At 32.8% G+C, this 20,442-nt stretch overlaps 1 protein-coding gene and 1 long non-coding RNA gene across 2 annotated transcripts in view; one reads left to right on the top strand and one right to left on the bottom strand.

Moving 5' to 3' along the window:
• LOC136348723 (helicase ARIP4) overlaps positions 1-19,808 on the bottom strand; it is a 31,572-nt gene extending 11,764 nt beyond the window's left edge. Inside the window, exons 1-15 of the mRNA XM_066299824.1 lie at positions 19,795-19,808; positions 19,106-19,397; positions 17,524-17,954; positions 16,817-17,239; positions 15,801-16,034; positions 15,590-15,696; positions 14,623-14,908; positions 13,767-14,067; positions 13,269-13,458; positions 12,559-12,817; positions 11,228-11,431; positions 9,820-10,224; positions 8,369-9,663; positions 6,592-6,808; positions 5,925-6,215 (exon numbers count right to left, since the gene is read on the bottom strand). Coding sequence (XP_066155921.1) covers positions 5,925-6,215; positions 6,592-6,808; positions 8,369-9,663; positions 9,820-10,224; positions 11,228-11,431; positions 12,559-12,817; positions 13,269-13,458; positions 13,767-14,067; positions 14,623-14,908; positions 15,590-15,696; positions 15,801-16,034; positions 16,817-17,239; positions 17,524-17,954; positions 19,106-19,287 — 4,825 coding nt within the window. The 5' untranslated portion in view covers positions 19,288-19,397; positions 19,795-19,808. The remainder of the gene's footprint in view (positions 1-5,924; positions 6,216-6,591; positions 6,809-8,368; positions 9,664-9,819; positions 10,225-11,227; positions 11,432-12,558; positions 12,818-13,268; positions 13,459-13,766; positions 14,068-14,622; positions 14,909-15,589; positions 15,697-15,800; positions 16,035-16,816; positions 17,240-17,523; positions 17,955-19,105; positions 19,398-19,794) is intronic.
• Positions 18,320-19,506, top strand: LOC136348724 (uncharacterized). The gene is made up of 3 exons (XR_010733712.1): positions 18,320-18,464; positions 19,140-19,322; positions 19,378-19,506. It is a non-coding gene; the product is annotated as an uncharacterized lncRNA (long non-coding RNA).
• Positions 19,809-20,442: the final 634 nt, after the last annotated feature.

Here is a 20,442-nt window from a genome sequence, read left to right on the forward strand (position 1 = left end):
ATTAAACACCGTGTTGCAGAAATCTTTAAAAAAAAAAACACTTTTTTATGGAACACTGTGTATATTTATAAAGAAAATTAAATCTAGTTAAATTTTATACAAAAAAATTCAGTAACATTTTTTTTTAAATGAATATTTTTTAAGATATTGAGGTATTTTTATTTTTAATTGTACAAGCGGCAATCAATAAAAAAATGTCAAATCTAAAGCACTCGCAAATTTATAGTAAATGTGTTACAATGTTTTAAAATGTTTTTTATACGAAGAAAAAAAATTATATATTAGAATTGTACATACTATTTAACAAAAATAGTATCAATGCATTAAACCTATATCGCGAATCATTCGCAGAAAAAATGTTCCCGTTCGTCGATACTTTTTTTAACTTTACCGCATATTTTAACAAAATGACATTTTTTCAAAAAAAAGAAGAAAAATTAATGTTATAACCGAACAAAACGAAATTAATATTCTGGCATATTTTGAGGCAGATCCTAACAAATCCATGAAAGATTCAACAAGAGAAAGCGGCCTACCCTAACTCAGAATTTGGCGAAATTTAAAGAAACTCAAGTTTGTACCATATAAACTTCAATCAGTTCATCAATTTCATGAGAAAAATTTCGAAAAAAGGGTGGAAATTTCGCCAATGGTTTATAGATTTACCAAATACTGTCCGACCAATTTTGTAGAGTGATGAGTCAAACTTCTCTAACCAAGGAATTTTCATTAGAAAAAATGACCTTTATTAGAGCAAGACAAATCTATCTGATAGATCCCAACCACTCACAAAGACGTTTTAGTGTTAATGTATGTAACGTGCTCATAAATAATAGGACCAGCTTTTTACCAAGGAACGTTAACAGAGCAAAGCTGTGATCAGTTATTAAGAAAAGTTTTTGATGATTTTATGAATGGCGTTAGCTTAGCAGAAAGATAGCAGCTATCCTTTCAACAAGGCGGTACTCCAGCTAAAAATATGAAAGAAATTTATCCATTAATACACGAATATTTTGTTTACAGAATTATAAGTACACACGGTCCTATAGGTCTTTCTGCATTATCCCCTAACATTACTCCTTTAAATTTTTTTCGTGGAGTACTGTAAAAGATGCGGTGTATCGAGAAAAGTATCAAAAAGTGAAAACAAAAAAAACGTCAAGTATTCCGCAATTTAAATGGTTAACAAATTTTTAAAGCTTGCAATAGAGTACAATAGAGCAAGAAGGGAGCATTTTTCAATATTTGCTTTAAATATCTTTTTTTTTTTTAAGTAATTTGATTGATTGCCGCTCGAACAATTAGAAATATAAATGGCTCAATACCTTAAAAAAATATTGATTTTATTTAAAAAAATACTGAAGTTTTTTGTATAAAATATAATAAGTTTTAATTTCATTTATAAATATACAAAGTGTTTTAAAATTATCTTTACAATGCGATGTTCAGTTGTTTTCCTTGTATCGCCATCGTAACCAACCCAAGAAAATGCACCTTTTTACAATTTAAACTAGGGTTCTATCTCTGCTTATAACAAAGTTAACAATGGTGTCAATTTAATTTGATACTAAATTTGGTGCGTAGAAGTCCAGAAAATAAAAACTTTCAAATAACTTTTTTCAATCACCTGTATGTGAGCACTGCAGTGTAACACTTACAGTCAAACACATCCTATCCGAATGCCCTTACTACTCCATGGAGAGGTCACGACAGAACCTAAGCGACGACATCAGAGTAAATCTTACTAGCTATCAAATACTGTCAAATGTTATTGCATTTCTGAAACGCACCAATTTATACAACAGTCTATAACCCGAACACTTCACGTGTACTCTTTGTCTCGCGTCCCTGTGCCAATGGCCTGTAGTTGCCGGCGCACGTTAATTTTTAATAATAAATAAATAAATAAATAAATAACTTTTTTCAGAAAATTGGAAAATAAAAACTTACATCAATTCACGACAAAATGAGTTCAGAATTCCATCTAACTTAAAGGATGTATCTAAAGTTGTCACCATTAACTTCAACACAACCCTCTGCTCAATGCAAAAACTGTTCGTTAATGGCGCGTAATAAGGAAATGTAAATCTTTGCGATTTCTTCCTTTAGGGTTAAATGAAAAGTTTATTTGTCAAGACGACTGTAAACACACGAGAGGAATTAATACTTCGCATAGAGCAGGCAGCAGCAACAATCAAAGGAAAACCGGTTTCCCTATTACTTATCATTAAGAAACAGTGGTTGCATTCAGCAGAGCGTTGTATTGAAGTTAATGGTGCCAGTTTTAAACACATCTTTGTAGTTAGATAGAATTGTAAACTCATTTTGTGGTAAATTGATGTAACTTTCTTATTTTAAATGTTTTGAAAAAGTTATTTGAAAATGTTTGGTATATTGACTTCTTGACACAGAGTTAAAAGAAAGTATCAACTTACAAATCACCTTGAATATATTATAAATAACTCTGCAAAAAATGATTGATGATGATGATGATGAAGGCAACCGTCGGTTAGGAGTTTGAAAAAACTTAAGGAAATATTTTTAGAGCAGACAATGTGAATTATACAAAATGTGAAAGGACAAATGGGACACGAAGATCAGCTGAATATTTTGTTGTCTGTAATTTTGAGACCTACCAGGTTGACAACAATATCTAGGGAAATCAATGTACCCTAATGTGCCATTAGTAAAATTTTAAAGAGGAACAACTTTCATGACTACAGTTTATCCTTCCATCAAGAACTGTTGAAACCTGATTTAGAGATTAGAAGAACTGTTGGAAAAACTCCAACATAAAGATCGCTCTCACGTATTGCCCTAACATCTGGGTAATAAATCTGGTAAAGAGAGAAACCAGAAACAAAAGCTCGACATACCACTGGGTGCCAAACCATGGGTACCGCGCTAATCACCTCTCATCTGGTGCACATTCACCCTGATTTATGAAGTGCAAATTGCCCAAACACATTAAGGGCAGCAGTAAATTAGGATGAAATGTGGCAACAAACGTGCAAGTGGACATGAACCAGAGGGTGTTAGCGATAAGGTAATGGTGTGAAAGCATCAAGGTGGCAACTTTCTCATGAAATCGTGGGAACCCAAACTCGGGAACCTGCGTCTTTTCGGGAAGGGGCACGAACTCCTCTTGGAGCAAAGACCAGAACCGTTTTTCACCCCGTCGCGAAAACAACAAACTTCTCTAGCTCTCGTTGCCATAAAACCCCACACACGGGCATTATTGTTAATAAGTTAGTCACAACTCACCCTGTAATTCAACTAGTCTGTCATTAAATTTAAGGTAATTTATGTAACCGAGTTTATATAATTTCTCGAACCTTTGGAACCCCATTACTTTATGACGGTAGCCCGTCTGGTCTTTCGAATCAACTAAGAAACCTCGCCAGCGTATTTGGATTCCTCTGTGGGTGCCTAGTGAAGCAGTCACTACTGTTAGGCAGGAACTCAGGAAGCCCCTGGCCTAAACAAGAACATTTTGCCAGTGGGGGTTGGAAATGGAAAGAACAACACCTAACTTTTTCCTAAAAGTATAATTCTCCGACAAATCAACTTTCACTCAGAGTGGTGGTCCAAATAGCCATAATCTTCATTATTATGCAACGAAAGTCCCAAAAATAGTAAGACCAGTTGATGCGCAGGGGCAGTGAAGTGTAAATGTCTGGGGTAGTGTTATGGACGATTTTATAATTGGGCCACATTTCTTCAACGAATTTGAATGCTGTTAAATATTTACATTTTTGCAAAATGATTGATCATAACTTTTGCAAAATATTCCTCTAGTTTTAAGAAAGAACGTGTGGCTACAGCATGACGATACTCCATCACACTTTGCGATAGACGTTAGAGCGTAGTTAAATCGAGAATTTAAAGGTAGGTCGAAAGGCCACGGCGGTCCGGTTTTTTGGCCACCAAGATCCCCACACTTTCCAAAAATAGATTTTTTTCTATGGGGGCAAATAAAAAATGTTGTATACCATATTGTTCCGATCACTGCAGAAGATATGAAAATGTTAAAAGGATGACAAAACAATTTTAATTTTTTATTTAAACGTCGTTTTCTAAATTATTTGAAGGTGACCTCTATTTTTCTTTCATGAAAATGTATCGTTTTTATTACAAATTTAAATGCTTCTGACAGAGAGAAATAATTTTCACTTGAAACATATTTTATGCAACAGCAAGATAAGCAGATATGAGTGAGATATCTAAAATTTGCGTTTTGATTTTTTTGATTTTTTCAATAAAACAAAATGACTAATGACAAAATGTTTATTATAAAAGGAGTTCGAAATAATTACCCCCAACAATACACTTGCCAATTCGCCTTCCGAAGGATTCCCTATCCTCTAAAACAGTTTCTCTATCGACAGTGCCATAAGCATTTGCAATGCGTTCTCTCAGATTTTCCGGTGTAGTTTAAAATTCGTGATAAACTTTGTTTTTAACGTAACCCCATAAAAATAGTCAAAGAGCGTAAAGTCCGGTGACCTAGCAGGCCACGCAACAGGACCATCTTTACCAATTCATCGATCAGCAAAATCCTGATCTAATGCCTCACGTGAAATCCTGGCATGATGGCCGAGCAGCCATCAAGTTGATGCCGCATATTTAGCCTTTATTCAAGTGTCACGTATTCAACTAGAACTGGCAGATGTTGGTCCAGATATTCTCAATATTTTCGCCCATCCAATGTTCCATCAATAAAATATGGACCAATCAATTTATTTCCTATAATTCCACGCCAAACATTTATTGACCAAGGATGCTGCTTTTCTACTTCTCTCAACCAAAGTGGATTTTCAACATTATAATAATACCTATTACGGCGATTTACCTATCCACGATTTGTAAAACTGGATTTGTCAGAAAATAAAACACTTAGCAAAAAAAAATTATTAATTTCAATTTTATTACCTGCCCGTTGAGAAAACATCACTCGATTTTGAGAATCATCACTATAAACTTCTTGACGTAAAGAAATGTGATACGGGTGAAATTTATGTCGCTTCATTATTGTTAAACTACTTCTTTTAGAAATTCCAGTCTCGCAAAAGTTTCCAAAGGGAAATATGACAGTCACACAGAAACTACTGCTAATATGGAAACTTCATTATCTGCCCCAGTACCTATATGTCGCGGTAGCTTTTTTTTAGCTGTACACTTCTACTTTCTTTGATCTCTTTTACAACATGATACAAGGACGAAAGTGATAAAGCATTTCTATTAAAAAAAAATCAGCGTATAATACAACAATATTCGCAATATTTCTATTGCATTCACTGTACAGAAATACAATTTTGATTTTTCTTCTGCGGTAGAGAGACATTTCATATTTGCAACAAGATAATAATAGTCACCATATTGAAACTCCGTACAAATTGTGATCTTAAAAAAGACTGATTTAAAATGATAAAAACTTATACCAATTCAAAATATGTAAATAAGCCTTGATCGACTCTATCAATATTGACAATAAAAAATAATTATCATTCAATACATGTTTAAATTTCTTTTGGTAATGCCAAAACTTGCTTAACTGGAGCTTGTGTAAAAAATCTTTCAAGTAAAAGTTCTTCGTCTTTGTCAGAAGCATATGCAATTGTAATAAAAACGACACATTACCATTAAAAAATAGAGATCATCTTCAATAACCTAGAAAACGATATTTGAATGAAAAACGAAAGTTGCTATTTTGTCACCCCTTTAACACAGCACAACACTAAATTGAGCGTTTTATTTAAAAATGCGCCGTTGTTGAAAATTTTAAGTTTCAAGATAAATTGACCACCCTGTATAGATAATTTTACATTGTAATTTTTAAGAAGCTGCATATTTAACCAGTAATATATGTACACTTCAGGTGTGCCTCACCCTGTATGCTTAATGAGTGAATTAAAAAAACTCACCTTGTTTACTAACTTGTCTATCGTATATTTTTTTCTCCAAACAGTTGTCCACCACTAAACGATAAACAAAACATGGTTTTCTTTGGCCGTATCTGTATACTCGGCAAACGGCTTGTGTGTCATGACAAGGATTCCAGGATGCATCCAAAACGACAACCCGATTCGCACCAATCAGATTAATTCCAAGAGAACCTGCCCTTGTAGAAACTAAGAATAAGTAAATCTTTGGATTAGAGTTAAACTCGTTGATTAGTTTTTCTCGCTCTTGGGCAACTGTAGATCCATCCAATCCTAAAAATCAAAACGTTGAACTATATTTAGATTCTGACGTGGTGCCACATGCCAGGTGGCAACGCAAAGTAATATAAGTACAGGAATTCGATGTATTTATTGTAAATATATCATATCTCAGTAATTAAATTTGGAAACATTTTGTGAAGCGACACTGAACAGTGACCGGAAACGATTCACAATGTATTCTTTGCGCATCATGTATACGTCATTCACAGCTACAAAGAGCAAGGAACAAAAAACATACCATAGGTACCGTTACGAAATATAAAAATACCGTTGCACACATGACATGTTGTCACCCAGTATATTAATATTTTTTAAGAAATATTACGAAAAAGGTGTACCGTAAATAACATCTTAAACGAATACTTACGAAAGTAACTAATATTTTTTGCCCATTTCTGTGTCTCGCCAGGAATATCACTTGCCTGTAGGAACTGTTCTATCAAATCTAATGTTATTAGAGACTGACTGAATACCAATAGCCGGTCGCCTAATGCTAAACTTTCCCTTATAATACGAAATAAAATGAGAAATTTAGCGGAATTGTCTATCTTGCCGGGAACGTACTCTTTTAATAAATCAATCGCCTAAAAAGAAGAAAAACAACCATTAAAACAAATTCAACACAGAAAGGAAGCGAAACTTTCGGTTATATTAGAAATTGATTTCTTATTTTATTAAATAAAGCGCCATATACTAAATGATACTTTGAAAGCAAATAGCTATTACACATTCAAAGCAATAATCTGCTAGACGTTGCGATCTTCAAAAATGCAAAAAGCGACATATTTCAAACATCAATATCTAGAAAAGAATTTACTGTCAAAATACCGTGATATATTAAATAAAATATTTTTAGAACTTCTCTCCGTAAATCTCCAAATATATTATGTATAGAGCAACACAAAAATGATATCAAAAGATGGATATAAACCGGGTGATTTTAGATAAAATTGAACCACCGAAAATTAAAAAATGCTTCGTTCGAACGCTTTTTTGTAATCTTCTCGATTTCAAGATATTTGCTTGTCTCATTTATCTAAAACCATCCGATGTAATAAATATAAAGGATGTCAAAAAAATGGGGAAAGCTATAACTCAGTTATTTATGAACGGATTTTGATGAACCAAAAACCAAATAAAATAATATTTTTCAGACTACTAAGTAACGTCAAAGTTGTTTTTTTTTTCAACTCAACTTCTGCTTCAAGTGTCAACTTAAGAGTTTCCAGTTAAAACAATTTTGAACTAAAAAAAATTGGAAAATTTCAACAATATAAGTTATATAGTCATTTATATTATGGCGAGGCCATCTGTGTCATTCTATAATCATTTGCATTTCATTCCATCTCATCTTGTTGTTTCATACTGTACAAAGACGCCTGACGTCATGGACAAGTGGTACCCATATGATTGACAACGAGAAGAGACAAGATAAGGCCACCCTTAACAATTGGAACTGCATCATTCTTCCTCATAATTTTCTGTGAGCAGTTACACTGCAAGTTTAATTATTATATAATATATATTATTATACATATAATTACTATAATTCGATTATAGTAGTTTATGTTGTTATTTTTTAAGTGTTAATAGTTCTATCATTATTTCTATTTTTGTAATTTTTTTAGAAAACAGTTGCATTTAAACATGAGTATATTACATGAAATATGTTCAAAAATGCTTAGAGTTCTAAAACATTTTAATATACATGGGGTTTCTAAAGAAAAAATTGAAAAGTACATTTAAATACTACATAGGTAACCCTGTATGTATGTGTTATATCAAAAATGCACAACTAGAAACAATACATGATGCGTTCCAGCATTTTAATGAAAAATACTTACTTCAATTTTTCAACAAATTTACACAGGACTTTTGATTCTCAATGTATTTTGCAAAAATGAAAACACCTCTTTTTTCTGATTTAAAAAATGTTGAGTACTCCCGATATATATATATTTTTTTTTTGTTTTTTTTTTGAGACAAACCTACTGTAATATGTAAAACTTTCTAATATTTACGCAGTAGTATGTACTATTTGCAATTTGTCACTATAAATTTAAATATTCGACTTTAAAAAGTGAAAACCAAGATGCCTCTAGCACCATCTGGAGTTCAAAGATATCTATATTTTGTAGACTTACCCAATCATATGGTATTCCACTATCCTCCTTGGAATCTTTTGCTGGTGACAATGCAGGAAACTTTGACAAAGGAGGCTCGCCTACCGGCAATGGCTTATTGTCATCTTCAATTTTCAGCTCATTATTTAATTCATTTTTAATTTTCTCTATCTCCCGCTTCACCCCAAATTTATCTTCATCGACATCTTCTTTTTTTATATCAATCTTACAATCACTAATATTTTTTTTCTTTTTGTCTGAGGCAAATACTGACGGTAAAATAATGTCGCTGATAATATTTATTTTTGGCTTCGAATCGTTGCTTGATTCGCTTTTCAGAGGACTGGCAAAATGATTAGTAGTCTCGCTTGGGCTTAGTTCTTCCTTCTTTGGCCTAAGAGGGCTGGTACTAGGAGTAGGATTCAAATTGCTTGAAGATGGATTGATTTCGTGTTTCCATTGCTCCGATTGTGCAAAACCGATTTGGGGATTTTGGCTGGATTCGAAATCTTTCTGGGCGGGATTTTGTGATCCGAAATGTGAAATTTGTGGTTGCAACTGAACATTTTCAACATACTGTCCAAATGAAGTGGGATTTGTCGGAGGTGTAACCTCCATGGAATCCAAGGGAGGTTTCACTTGACTGGGAAAATTCTGTGAACTTGTTTGATTTTTATTACTTAAAGGAGTTAATGAAATTCCAGAAGGCAGACTGGGTATAATAGGGAGCTGTTTTGCTTGGTTCGTACTGCTAACTGTCACAGTATTTTGGCTATCTAAATTAAAAAGCCTTGTTTGTCCAGGTGCTTGAAGATTTGATGACGAGTTTTGATTTTGAGACATATTTTGGATGGGCTGTGTAAACCCGCCGACACATGAATTAACAGCACTCGGTGATTGAGCGAAAGTCCTTGGAATTCTTGGAGAAAACTGAGCATTTTCATCAAAATTTTGACTATAGGTAGATTGAGTTATGTGATCATCAAAGAATTGAGAAATACCTTCAAACGTAATACGAGGCTGATTAAATTCATCGGTGTATGGACCGTAATTAGTTTCAGAACTTTTTGGGGCAGTGGAAAATGATATATTATTTGCTCCAGCTTGAGAATGTCCAGGACTATTAGCAGATTGCGAATTAATGGGTGGTCCATTAGATCCTGTAGAAGTAGGGAGTTGCATAGGATTGAAAGAAGGTTCCATATTACTATTATAGGGAGTTATGGAGGCAGCCGGTTTACCACCTCGACCTTTAAGTGGTGCCTTCCTTGGTTTACCTGGTCCTCTCTTTGGTTTTGTCTCGGAAGTTGTTGACCCTGAAATTTACATAATTATTAAAAATTCCCCGTCATTTAATTGACCTATCAAGACATCCCAAGTTATTACATATTTTAGTACAGCATTTACATTGTTGAAAATATGACGACACTTTGAACTAGATATGTAATCTTAAGGGAAAATAACAAACTTACTGCTAATGGTACTTGCGACTTCTTCCAGGTCGAGATCCACTGCGTCACCTCTAGCTCTCTTCACCAAAAAATTATACAGCACATCTGGATGATTCCAGATCTTGCAACAAACGGCGAAAGCTTTTAATGGATTTGGCACCGATTGTTTCCTAACCACTTCGTTCATGAATCTATCGTAAAGTAGTCTTTGAAACGGTGTCAAACGTACTAACAGCACATATTCTTCCTTTTGTGGCAAGACTGTTTGCAATACTCTATGAGATCGCCTTTGCACGAAACCCACCAATAAAGAATGTAGAACGTGTGCTCGGTATCTCATTAACTTAATGTCAGCTTCTGTTGAGTCTATACATTGGCCGTTCATTATTGGACGCTCAAACATATTGAGGAATTCAGTTTTTGAACCTGAAAGTTATACATGGTAATAATTTAGCAGGTATATATATTTTCTATCCACATATTAAATTAACCACATTAGCGTTGAAAACTTCATTTTCTTCTTATCTACTTGACATTTTAAAAACAGATCACGAAATCATTGAATATGGAATTCTCTAATGTGATGGTGCACAACAAATACGATTAAATAGAAATAACATTACTTTTAAAAATGCATACACGTGAATTTTATTTTTATGAATGCACTAATTTTTAGGATCGTTAAATTTTTACGCAATCATACCAATTTGCTACTGAATAAAGTACAGTTTTAAAATAGAAAGATTTTAAATACTCTCTCTGCTGGGAAATAAGTGTCTGATTTCCTTTTTATCAGAAGTGAAGTTTGTCTTATTAGGTTTCGAAATTTTTTTGCTAGCTGTTGTTTATTTAAATGTGACAATATATAAAATGTAAGCAAAGTTATGTATAATTTTTCTACCTTTAATGCACATCCAATTTTGTGTACTTTTAAGCCTGCAGTTTGGAACACCTCTATAAAATAAATATTGAAGGTGAGAATGAAAATTTGGTTACTCCAGCAAATTAAAAATTAAATTTGTCTAATAACATAAGCGATTAACCAATAACAGTAGTAACAACAAAATACTCCATTTGGTTAACGATCGTTTGATTTGTAGAGACTAGCAGACACTTAGTCTGCTATGTGATGTTAATCTTATTTAAAAAACTAAAATGTAATTACTGGAAAAAATTTATTCGCTGAAGAATGAAATGTGATAGAAATATTTTAACAGACTAAGTATTTTATGTCTATTTTAAAGCTCATGAATATGTTTTACAAAACTGAAAATTTTATTTCTGAACAAACAAATTTTTGAAACCAGATACTTATTTCCGAATGGAGGGAGCAAAAGTAATTTAATAGTATGGAGAAGACAGCAACAGAATTATAGACATGAAAATTTTTACCAAATACATTATATCTGTGAGTGCAATAATATTTTACCTAAATAATTTGGTCGTACAAAGTCTACCATGCACCAATACTCAGTCAAATTATTCTGTAACGGATATCCGGTAAGTACAACACGTCTCTTTGTTCGCAACTGTTTCAAAGCTGTTGAAGTTGATGCATGTGCATTCTTAATACGGTGTCCTTCGTCACAAATTACTAAATCTGGCCCTGGATTTACCAGGGCGGTATATATTTCTGGAAAGGAAGTATCATTATCTGTATTATACAGGATGTTTCATTTACAGTAACGTAAACGATTATTTCTGAAACCAAATTTAAAATTGAAAACAAATTTCAAACAAACATTGCGTATTATGAAAAGGGACGTCCAACACATATCATAAAATTTTTACTGAAGGTCATTTAAAGAACATTTTAAGGCCAAGTTTGTTTTTTTAATGCAACACACTTTTTTGGTAAATTTAAGTCTTAAAAAAATAAGTATTTTTTTGCTAAAAGTTTTTTTCTAAAACTTGTAGTTTTCCAGATATCAATAAAAATTGAAGTGGTACATTTAAAATAACTAAGTTGACTTAAATTATGCAAAACCTTCATTAGTGGAATATAAAAATTCACAGATTCTAAAAATTAACCCAAAATCATAGTAAAAATTGTTTTTAAACATGAAAGATTTTTTTTATTTATAAATTTGATACCTCAAAAAAATTACTAGTACATTCTAATGAAAATATGTTTTTTGTTTAATTGATACATGTTCAAAAACAATTTTTACTAAGATTTTGGGTTAATTTTTAGAATCTATGAATTTTTATTTTCAATTAATAATTTTTTTCATAATTCAAGTCACGTGTATTGTAAATGTGCCACTTCAATTTTGGTTAATATCTGGAAAACCAAAAGTTTTAGAAACAAATTTTCCAGCAACAAATACTTCAGTTTTTAAGTTCTATGCAAATTTATTCAAAAAAGTGTGTGTTATTAATACAATAAAGCTGGCCTTCGTATGTCCTTTAAATGACCTTAAGTAAAAATGTGCTGACATGAGTTGGACATTCCTTTTCATAACAAGCAAGGTTTGTTTAAAACTTTCTTGATTTTAAATTTAATTTCGAATATAGACACTTATGTCAGATTTAATGAAACACTCTGTATATTATACACTAATATTTTGGTACAAATAGATAACATATATACAATGTTGACTTTGACTTACATTTCAAAACCAAATTTAATTTTTTACTTAATTTCCTCAATTGTCTGATTTATTTTAATTAGTAAAAACTAAATAAACATTTGCCAAAAATTAACAAAAATGATATGAACGTTAAACTAAAACACCAAATGTGAAAAATATAACTTACCATCAAAAATAGGTTTATTTTTATCATCGTTATTCACTTCAGGAGCAGCCATAGATTTTCTTTTAGTTTTTGGGTTTTTCTTCATACTTAGTAGCCGATACTGTTCATAACCAATTAATAACACTCCTCCATTGGTGGTCCATTCGTGAATCACTTTTTGTCTGGCCACTAATGTCCTATGTGCATCATTCAAGACATGTATATTAAAATTTCGTGGCCTCACTTCTCCGTGTACACCTAATGGGCTGTTTGCTGCAGCCTAATATATCAATATGTCTAATTAATATAATTAAAATAAGATTAATTGCAGTATCAATCCACTGCAAATGATTTCTGATTGGATTGAACGCTACTTAACAGGGCCTATGTATATTTTTACTAAACATGCAGTAAAGATCTGTAAGTACTAAGATCAATATTTTTTCCAGAAGCCTAGTATTGTGATCTCAGATATTCTGTATAATAAACAAATCGTTTTCAGGTTATTAGTGCGGGACAGTAAGTGTCAATATCACTTTTGCAAGAAAACAATTTAAAAATATGTTCTTCTTTTAGTTTGATGTACGTTTTACTATGACAAGTTTAAGCTTGTTTATGAAAAAGTCTACATTGCAAAGCAAATGTTCGAAAATAATGCCATGAATTTCTTTTGAGTACATCTATTAATACGTTTTTTCGTATTTTAAGAGGGCCCGTATACATATTATTACCTCCGCTGTTGGGGTCCACATGTTATACTCTGCTAACCAATTTTGAAGAGTATTGATAGGCATAATACAAAGGATTGTCCTGGTTGGCGTATATCGCAGGAAAACGTCCGAAAATGTTACAATTTGAAGAGTTTTTCCGAGTCCCATTGAGTGTGCTAATATGCATCCAAAGCCAGCAGATGAATCAAACCTACAAAATATATATAGTAAAGTGTATAGTAAATGACATGGGTTATAATACCTGTATATCATATTTATTTTACTATTCACGTTGTACACTAATATATATGAAAAACTCAAAAATCGTTATCAATTAAAAATATCTGTATCCCAGAAAATAAAGATTGACCATAACGAGATACACTGCATCTTACTTGTCCATTTGATTGAATATGGAGATACAGATGAAAACCTGTGACGTCATGGTCAATTGAAATTAATTGGTGAAAATTAATTATTTAATTCTATATTGACAAGAATAAATCTTATTAAACTTGCCTTGTAATGCTCTCAACGATATTATCATATAAAAACCGCACGCCACCTATTTGATGTGGTTTAATAATCCTAGCAATTTGCGGTGCCACAAAGACATCGGGCTCATCTTCAGTATGTCCTACATTGACCAAAACACGTCCTTGCTCATCTGGGAGGTTAAATTCGTCATTTGTATGCATGCCGGAGTTGCTTGGGTCGTCTTGATCTTCATCTTCCATATTCTGATCTGCTTCGGACTCCGAAACAACAATGCAGTCATCATCAGAAGAAACTTCGATGGTTTGACTATCTGCTGATTTCCCTACAAAAATAATTTCTGAGTCCTTAAAATTTCTAATGTAGCGACCAATTAGACAAAATTTACTTTTTTTTAACTTAAATTAATACTATTACACAAAGTTAGAGAATTCAAAATTTAATTGGTTATAAAATACAAAGAGTTCGGGAAATTATATAAGAATATGGACACGTTTTACTGACGCTTAAGATCTTATATATGTGCCTATATCTTCACCAAATAAATCAGAGTAACTTATTCGTAGCGTAATCTGCAGAGTATCTTATACCGTATCGTAGACATATATCTTCGACCTCTGAAGTAATAATAGGGGGTCAAAAATGTACCGGATGCTTCAAAAGAAAAATAGCACCTGTTTTCACACCTACAACATATTTAGAAACCTGCAAACATTTTATGTATCGTAAATTTTTAACAATTTAAAGTTCATTTGTATCAAAGAAGTTAAAGAGTTCAATTTTATAGAAGACACCTACCGACCCGACGTCAATTTAAGCTTTGGTGCATTAAATGTTATTTTTTTGTAATTTTAAATTTGGCATAAACTTAACTATTTACCTCTCTTTGCTTTTGGTAGCTTCATTAAAGTATCTCGCCTGATTTCCTCACTTTCACTGTCACTATCGCTGTGATGAGATATCGTTGGCATTAACGGTGGACCCCGATGCGACAGGGGAGAGAAACTCAAAGAAGCCGGTAGATTTACTCCCCCACTACTTCGTCTATGAGGAATTGGTCTTCTAGGATATCCACGAGGAGCGCCCATTGGTCCCATAGGCACCATCGGCCCCAGTGATGATCCAGGATGGGGGTATCTTGAATGTGCGGTTTCAATTTTTGGCATCTGAAAAATGATGAAAAATAACTATAGTTTCATTAATCGCAATAAATACTATAAATCATTATTTATAACGATATATGTAATGTTCAATACTAATCTCATTACATCTTGGGAAATATCATATTTCCTACTTTTATTCGCCACCCTTATTTCCTACCCTGACTCCTAGCCCATTTTTTGTTAATTTCTACTATTGTTCTTGTGTATAAGGATTATGATTCCTTCTGGTTGTTTTTGTTCTCTAAAATACACTATTAAGGCATTTTTAAAGCTCAAACTTTTTATCGTTTTTGCAAAAAACTAACGTTTGATTAGATTCACGTTAATATTTTTTTATGACAGTTGTAAATAAAACTATATACAAACCAACATAGAAATTTGCCTTCCCGTTCCAAAATTATAGCTAACCTCAACGTTGTGGGTTGTGGTAAACCATCAAATCTCTTGAAAATAATGAAACACTTTCCTCTTCAGTATGTAATGTACTATTTAAGCCCTTGACAATTATGAAAAGTTACATCAGCACAGAAACGACGAAAAATGAAAGTAGTTTTACAAGAAATGTAAGATGAGTTAAATATTCGTTAACTCACAGAACTTATCTAAGTATTCAATGGAAAATACCTAATTCTTCAATGAAAATTATGACTATATTAAAACCAGTATTTTTTACTGCACATTTACCTTAAGAACATCAAATGGAGGCTTTGGCACTTTGGTCATTGGTTTGCTTTGACCATTGGGCAACTTCACCAGCACAGTGTTACCTATTCTTGTTTGATTTGAAGGTCCTAGAAACAAATTAAACAATATGAAAAGATATTAGATAAAACTATTCACTTAGATCACTAACGCCTAAAGTTTTTATGGAAATTCATTTGACAATTTTACTTACCAGGTTTTGGAAAATCATTTCCTTGCAACAATGACATTACCCTCTGCTGCATCCTCTCCTCCTTCACTTGCCTCTGATATTCCCTTAATATCCTTTGTTGTTCTTGTACCCTTTTCAATCTTTCAGCTTCCTGCCGTTGTGCGGCCAAAGTTGTTTCATCGAGTTTCGTATCATCCATCACTTCTCTGATATTGCGACGTAAATTTCCCTTACTCATAACTGTCACTTCCTCTCCTACAACCAGAAATATAAGGCAAAATCTCTAAAAATATTTCAAGTAATAGAAATATTGTACGATCCAAAACTAGTAGTAAGGTTCGTATATCCACAAGACAAGGAACAATTCCTCAAATTGATTAATATGCATAACATTAACAATGGCCTTCAAGATGCAGTACTACAGCAAGAACTACTTCTTGCTCAGTTAAAAAAGTTTCCTATCATATAGTAGCCAACAGTTTGCTTACATGAAACAAATCTTTAAATTTTATACAAACTTGGATCATCATCTGCTTCTTCGCAATGAATGAATATAATACATCAAAAGTGGAGAGTGGTACAACTTTGTATGCTGATCGTTTTGAATGTTAACTTTGGATAAATTGCAGGTGAAAACCATTACACAGTTTTTACGATGGCCATCAGAAATACGAAAATTAAAATTCCCCTTTGATATTCGTGTTTAGAACAATTCATTTTCCCCCATCCAGTTTAATTGAATAGATTAGCAAGAACCTTAACCAGAAAACATACGAAATGCTTCATGGAATCATAAGAGAAAAATATTTTCATATATTGAGTGTGTCATTATAGAAAAGAATGGGTTTTCTATATTGGATTAAATTTGTCTAGTAAATTTAAAATTATTTTCAGCCATTTTTTAATGAGAATTTCCTAGTAATAAACTTTCTTGCATCTATCTACCACTAGTAGTTTTTCAATAAACTGCTGGCGACCAATATTAATGCGTCATTCAATATAATCCACCTTAAAATATAATTTATATATTGACAAACCTGATTTCTTTGTTATGACTACTTCATTTTCCGAAGGAGGCGTTTCAGGATTTTTTGGTTTATCCCCCTTTTTAACTGAAGCAAAAGTAACTCCCATTTCCTTTAACTTTTCCTTTATGTCGATGTCATAATCCTCATCTGGACTCTCCAATTTGACATTGCAAGTTGCATCTATTGAAGGAGGTATATCTGCCCGCTCAACAAGTTTCTCAAAAAATGATTCATCTCCATCTGCAATACTACCCTCATCCCCATCAATAGATGACGGAAGATTGACAGTAGGTTCTCCTTTAGAAACAGGGTCCAAAGAGTTACTTTTTGATGTAGATATGGTAGATTTTCCTGATCTACCTGCGGACGTTAGAAGAGTAGAGTTCAGTAGACTGGCTTCTGTGTTAGCAGACATAGAATCTAAGCTGGTAGCTACAACAAAATAAGAAACTGAAAAAATATTATCTAGTGTGACAGTGGTAAAAACTATGATCTTAAGTAGGGGTAATTAACATTCACGAAAAGAGTTTTTATACAAAGTTTAAAAAAAAGGTCAGCCCAACAATATGTGCTCAACATTTGTTATTTATGATTGGTCAACATTTGTTATTGCCCAGTCAGATCTTGGCAACTGAGATACCCCAATCATGCCTGACGGCCCATGTTTCTTTTTTTAATATACCAATATTCAATTATTTTCAGTTAACCATGCTTACCTTGAGGTCTCACTTCGGCATCCTTCCGTTCTTCAACAGAGTCTAAATTTATCCCAAGATCATAACCAAGGTCCTGTAACTCTCCCTCTGACTCTAACTCAGAATCATAATAAGATACTTCATCTTCACTAAGATTAGGTTCACTATCATCTTCATACTTCATTGGTGATAATACAGGAGATATGGGTCTTTGGACAAGTTTTGGAACCACCTTGGATGGTAATACTTCTTTCTCAACATCATTATCAGCAGGTTTGAATTTTTTAAATGATATTTCAGGTCCTAAGTTTAAACCTCCACGCTTCCACTTTTCAGGAAACCTGCGTTTAAAATCCTGAGTTTGAGGTGATGGCAGTGAGTTTGAAACAGGTGGGTGGTAGTCAACTCTATCTTTGTCGTCAAATTCTCCGCTACTTTCCTCATCTGAAGGACTGTAATCATATAAAAATCTAATCTATATATTTATTTTTAACACATAAAGTGCAAATGTCAAATAAGTAATAATGAAATTCAATATGTTCTTTTTACAATGTTGGAATTTTAATATTGTTATTACAATTGTATTGACTCCAATGATCTTGCAAAAAAGGGACTAAATTTAACTAAAAGTATTATTAAAACAACAGCATTAGATAGTGAAGATAGTGAAATCTCATTATTGCAATGACATAATTTGCCACTTAAACATTTTGCCGATTCCCAAGGTTGAGTATGTAAAAATAAAGTTCCAATTCATTCAGAATTCTTATATCCAAGCTTCTGTAAAAATGTGCATGTGAAATTAAAATATAAGTAGTATAGTATATAATAAGTAATATAACTAACAGATCAAAGAACATTATAATCTAATGACCTCATAGTGTATAATCATATTCAGCAACAATAAAACCCTGGGTAGATGTTGAGTATCCATAAGACAATGTATCCTTATATGGTTCAAAGTGAGTCTAAGCAAATTGTGTATCACAAACACACATAGATTCAAAAAATTCTTCCAACAGCTTCCTAATAACATTTAATGAAATCTAAGAATTTTGATATTTTTTTTTAAGTTGATTCAACCTCAGTAGCCAGTTACTGTGACTAGTGCAGATTATAAAATGTCTAAGAAATCCACAGAACCTGCTGAGTAATTCCTCAAACAATTTATAGATTTCAAAAGACCAGGTTTGGTAGAATTATAAAAGTCGCTGACAGACTTAATTTAGTGCATAGACGAGATGCACAATATGAACACATCTCATACTTAGTACACCACTTTAAGTTTCAATAGATGTAAAAACTGACATCATTGTGAGTAAAGGAAAAGATATCATCATCTCTACCTAAGAATATTCAATGATGAATGAGCATACCCTATCAATTTGTATTTGATTTCTCTACTAATTGTTTTGTTAAATTAAACATATGTTTTATTATTAATATCCCTCATCAGGATATTCCAGTGGGTACAAATTTGTGATAGAGCATGAGCATATATCCGCACTTTTTCTGTAAATTCAACAAACCAACAAATAACAAAATGTGCAATTGTTTTGTCTGTGACTGTATAATAGATACTAAAATCATTGCATTTACTTACAAGAATCCATCTAAATTCTCTGGGTCTTCCTCAGGCTTATTAGATTCCATATGACTGATACCACTTGGTGGATCCTGCTTCGGGTCCTTGGGTTTTTCTAGCCTCTGGATCGTTACATCTCCAAGCCTTTGCAACACTGGTTCCATTACACTTTCTTGACGACAAATATGTATCATACACATTCACAAAACATTGTTTTTTAACATTTCATCCACAGGTAGGATGTTAAGTATTCTGTTTGTTTACATACTAATAAGTTATTGTTCTTGCAGGGATTTCAAGTAAATAATCACTGGGCAAAGATATAAAAGTGTTTGATAAGCTGAGTTAGCAGTAGGTTGCGGCATCTACTTATCGGGATATCGGGTAAAAGAGTGTTTAAGGGCGATTTTCACTAAATACAAAGTTGTTGGAAAACTGCTTGTGCTTGTGAAAAGGCTCTGAAAGGCTTGCGGTAAACACAATTAAAGAAAGCAATGTTTTGGTTGGACAAACGTTTGAAAGCCAATGGAAGATATGAAGCTTTCTTGCCTTAATCACTAACTAAACTGTTATTCAAAACTCTACTAATAGGGTTTTTGTTATTATTGCTGAAAACATTAGATATTGATATTTCCGACTTGAGAATTATAATTGTCCCTTTTCTTGACTTGAGACTTGGAATTGACATAAAGTCTTCTATCCTCTACCTTTCTTATTTTTGATTCCATGGCCGCTCATCGGTTTAACTGCTATCGGCCGTCATCGAGAAACATCAAGAATAATATCCAAATATCGATATTTTGTTCTCCACCATATCGATAATTCGAATCGATTCTCAGTTATCGATATTTACTTAGTGTGACTATTTCCAACTCTTACTCAATGATCAAAAAACTGACTGTAACAAACAATTACAAGCAATGAACTGTAATTTAACTTTTATATTAGGCCTATGTATTAGTGCTATCCTAATGTTATTTTGGAGCCAAAGATACGATGTACACCTCTAGAATCTTATTACTGGCCATAACGTCAATTCTTCCGATTCGCTACCATAGATCAGTGCCTAATTTTCCAAAAAGGGTGGACGACAAGAAGAAAACAAAACTACATCCACTTCTTCTGGACCATGGCCCGACACCGGGTGAGTATACATGTTTCGACCACACTAAAATCCGAAATATTAGATTTTCTATACATTTGATATGTATGCATTGTTTGTGACACCCACAAAACTTCTATGAAGCAAATATTTTTCTTAAAATGTTGAATCTTATTTGTGTTCTTCACCACGCAGTCAAGTTAAAAACGAAACTGTTCCAAAAATATCTGTAAAAACCATCCAGAGTAAGTAT

This window comes from Euwallacea fornicatus, chromosome 35 (genome assembly GCF_040115645.1).
Source record: "Euwallacea fornicatus isolate EFF26 chromosome 35, ASM4011564v1, whole genome shotgun sequence".
Lineage (NCBI taxonomy): Eukaryota > Metazoa > Arthropoda > Insecta > Coleoptera > Curculionidae > Euwallacea > Euwallacea fornicatus.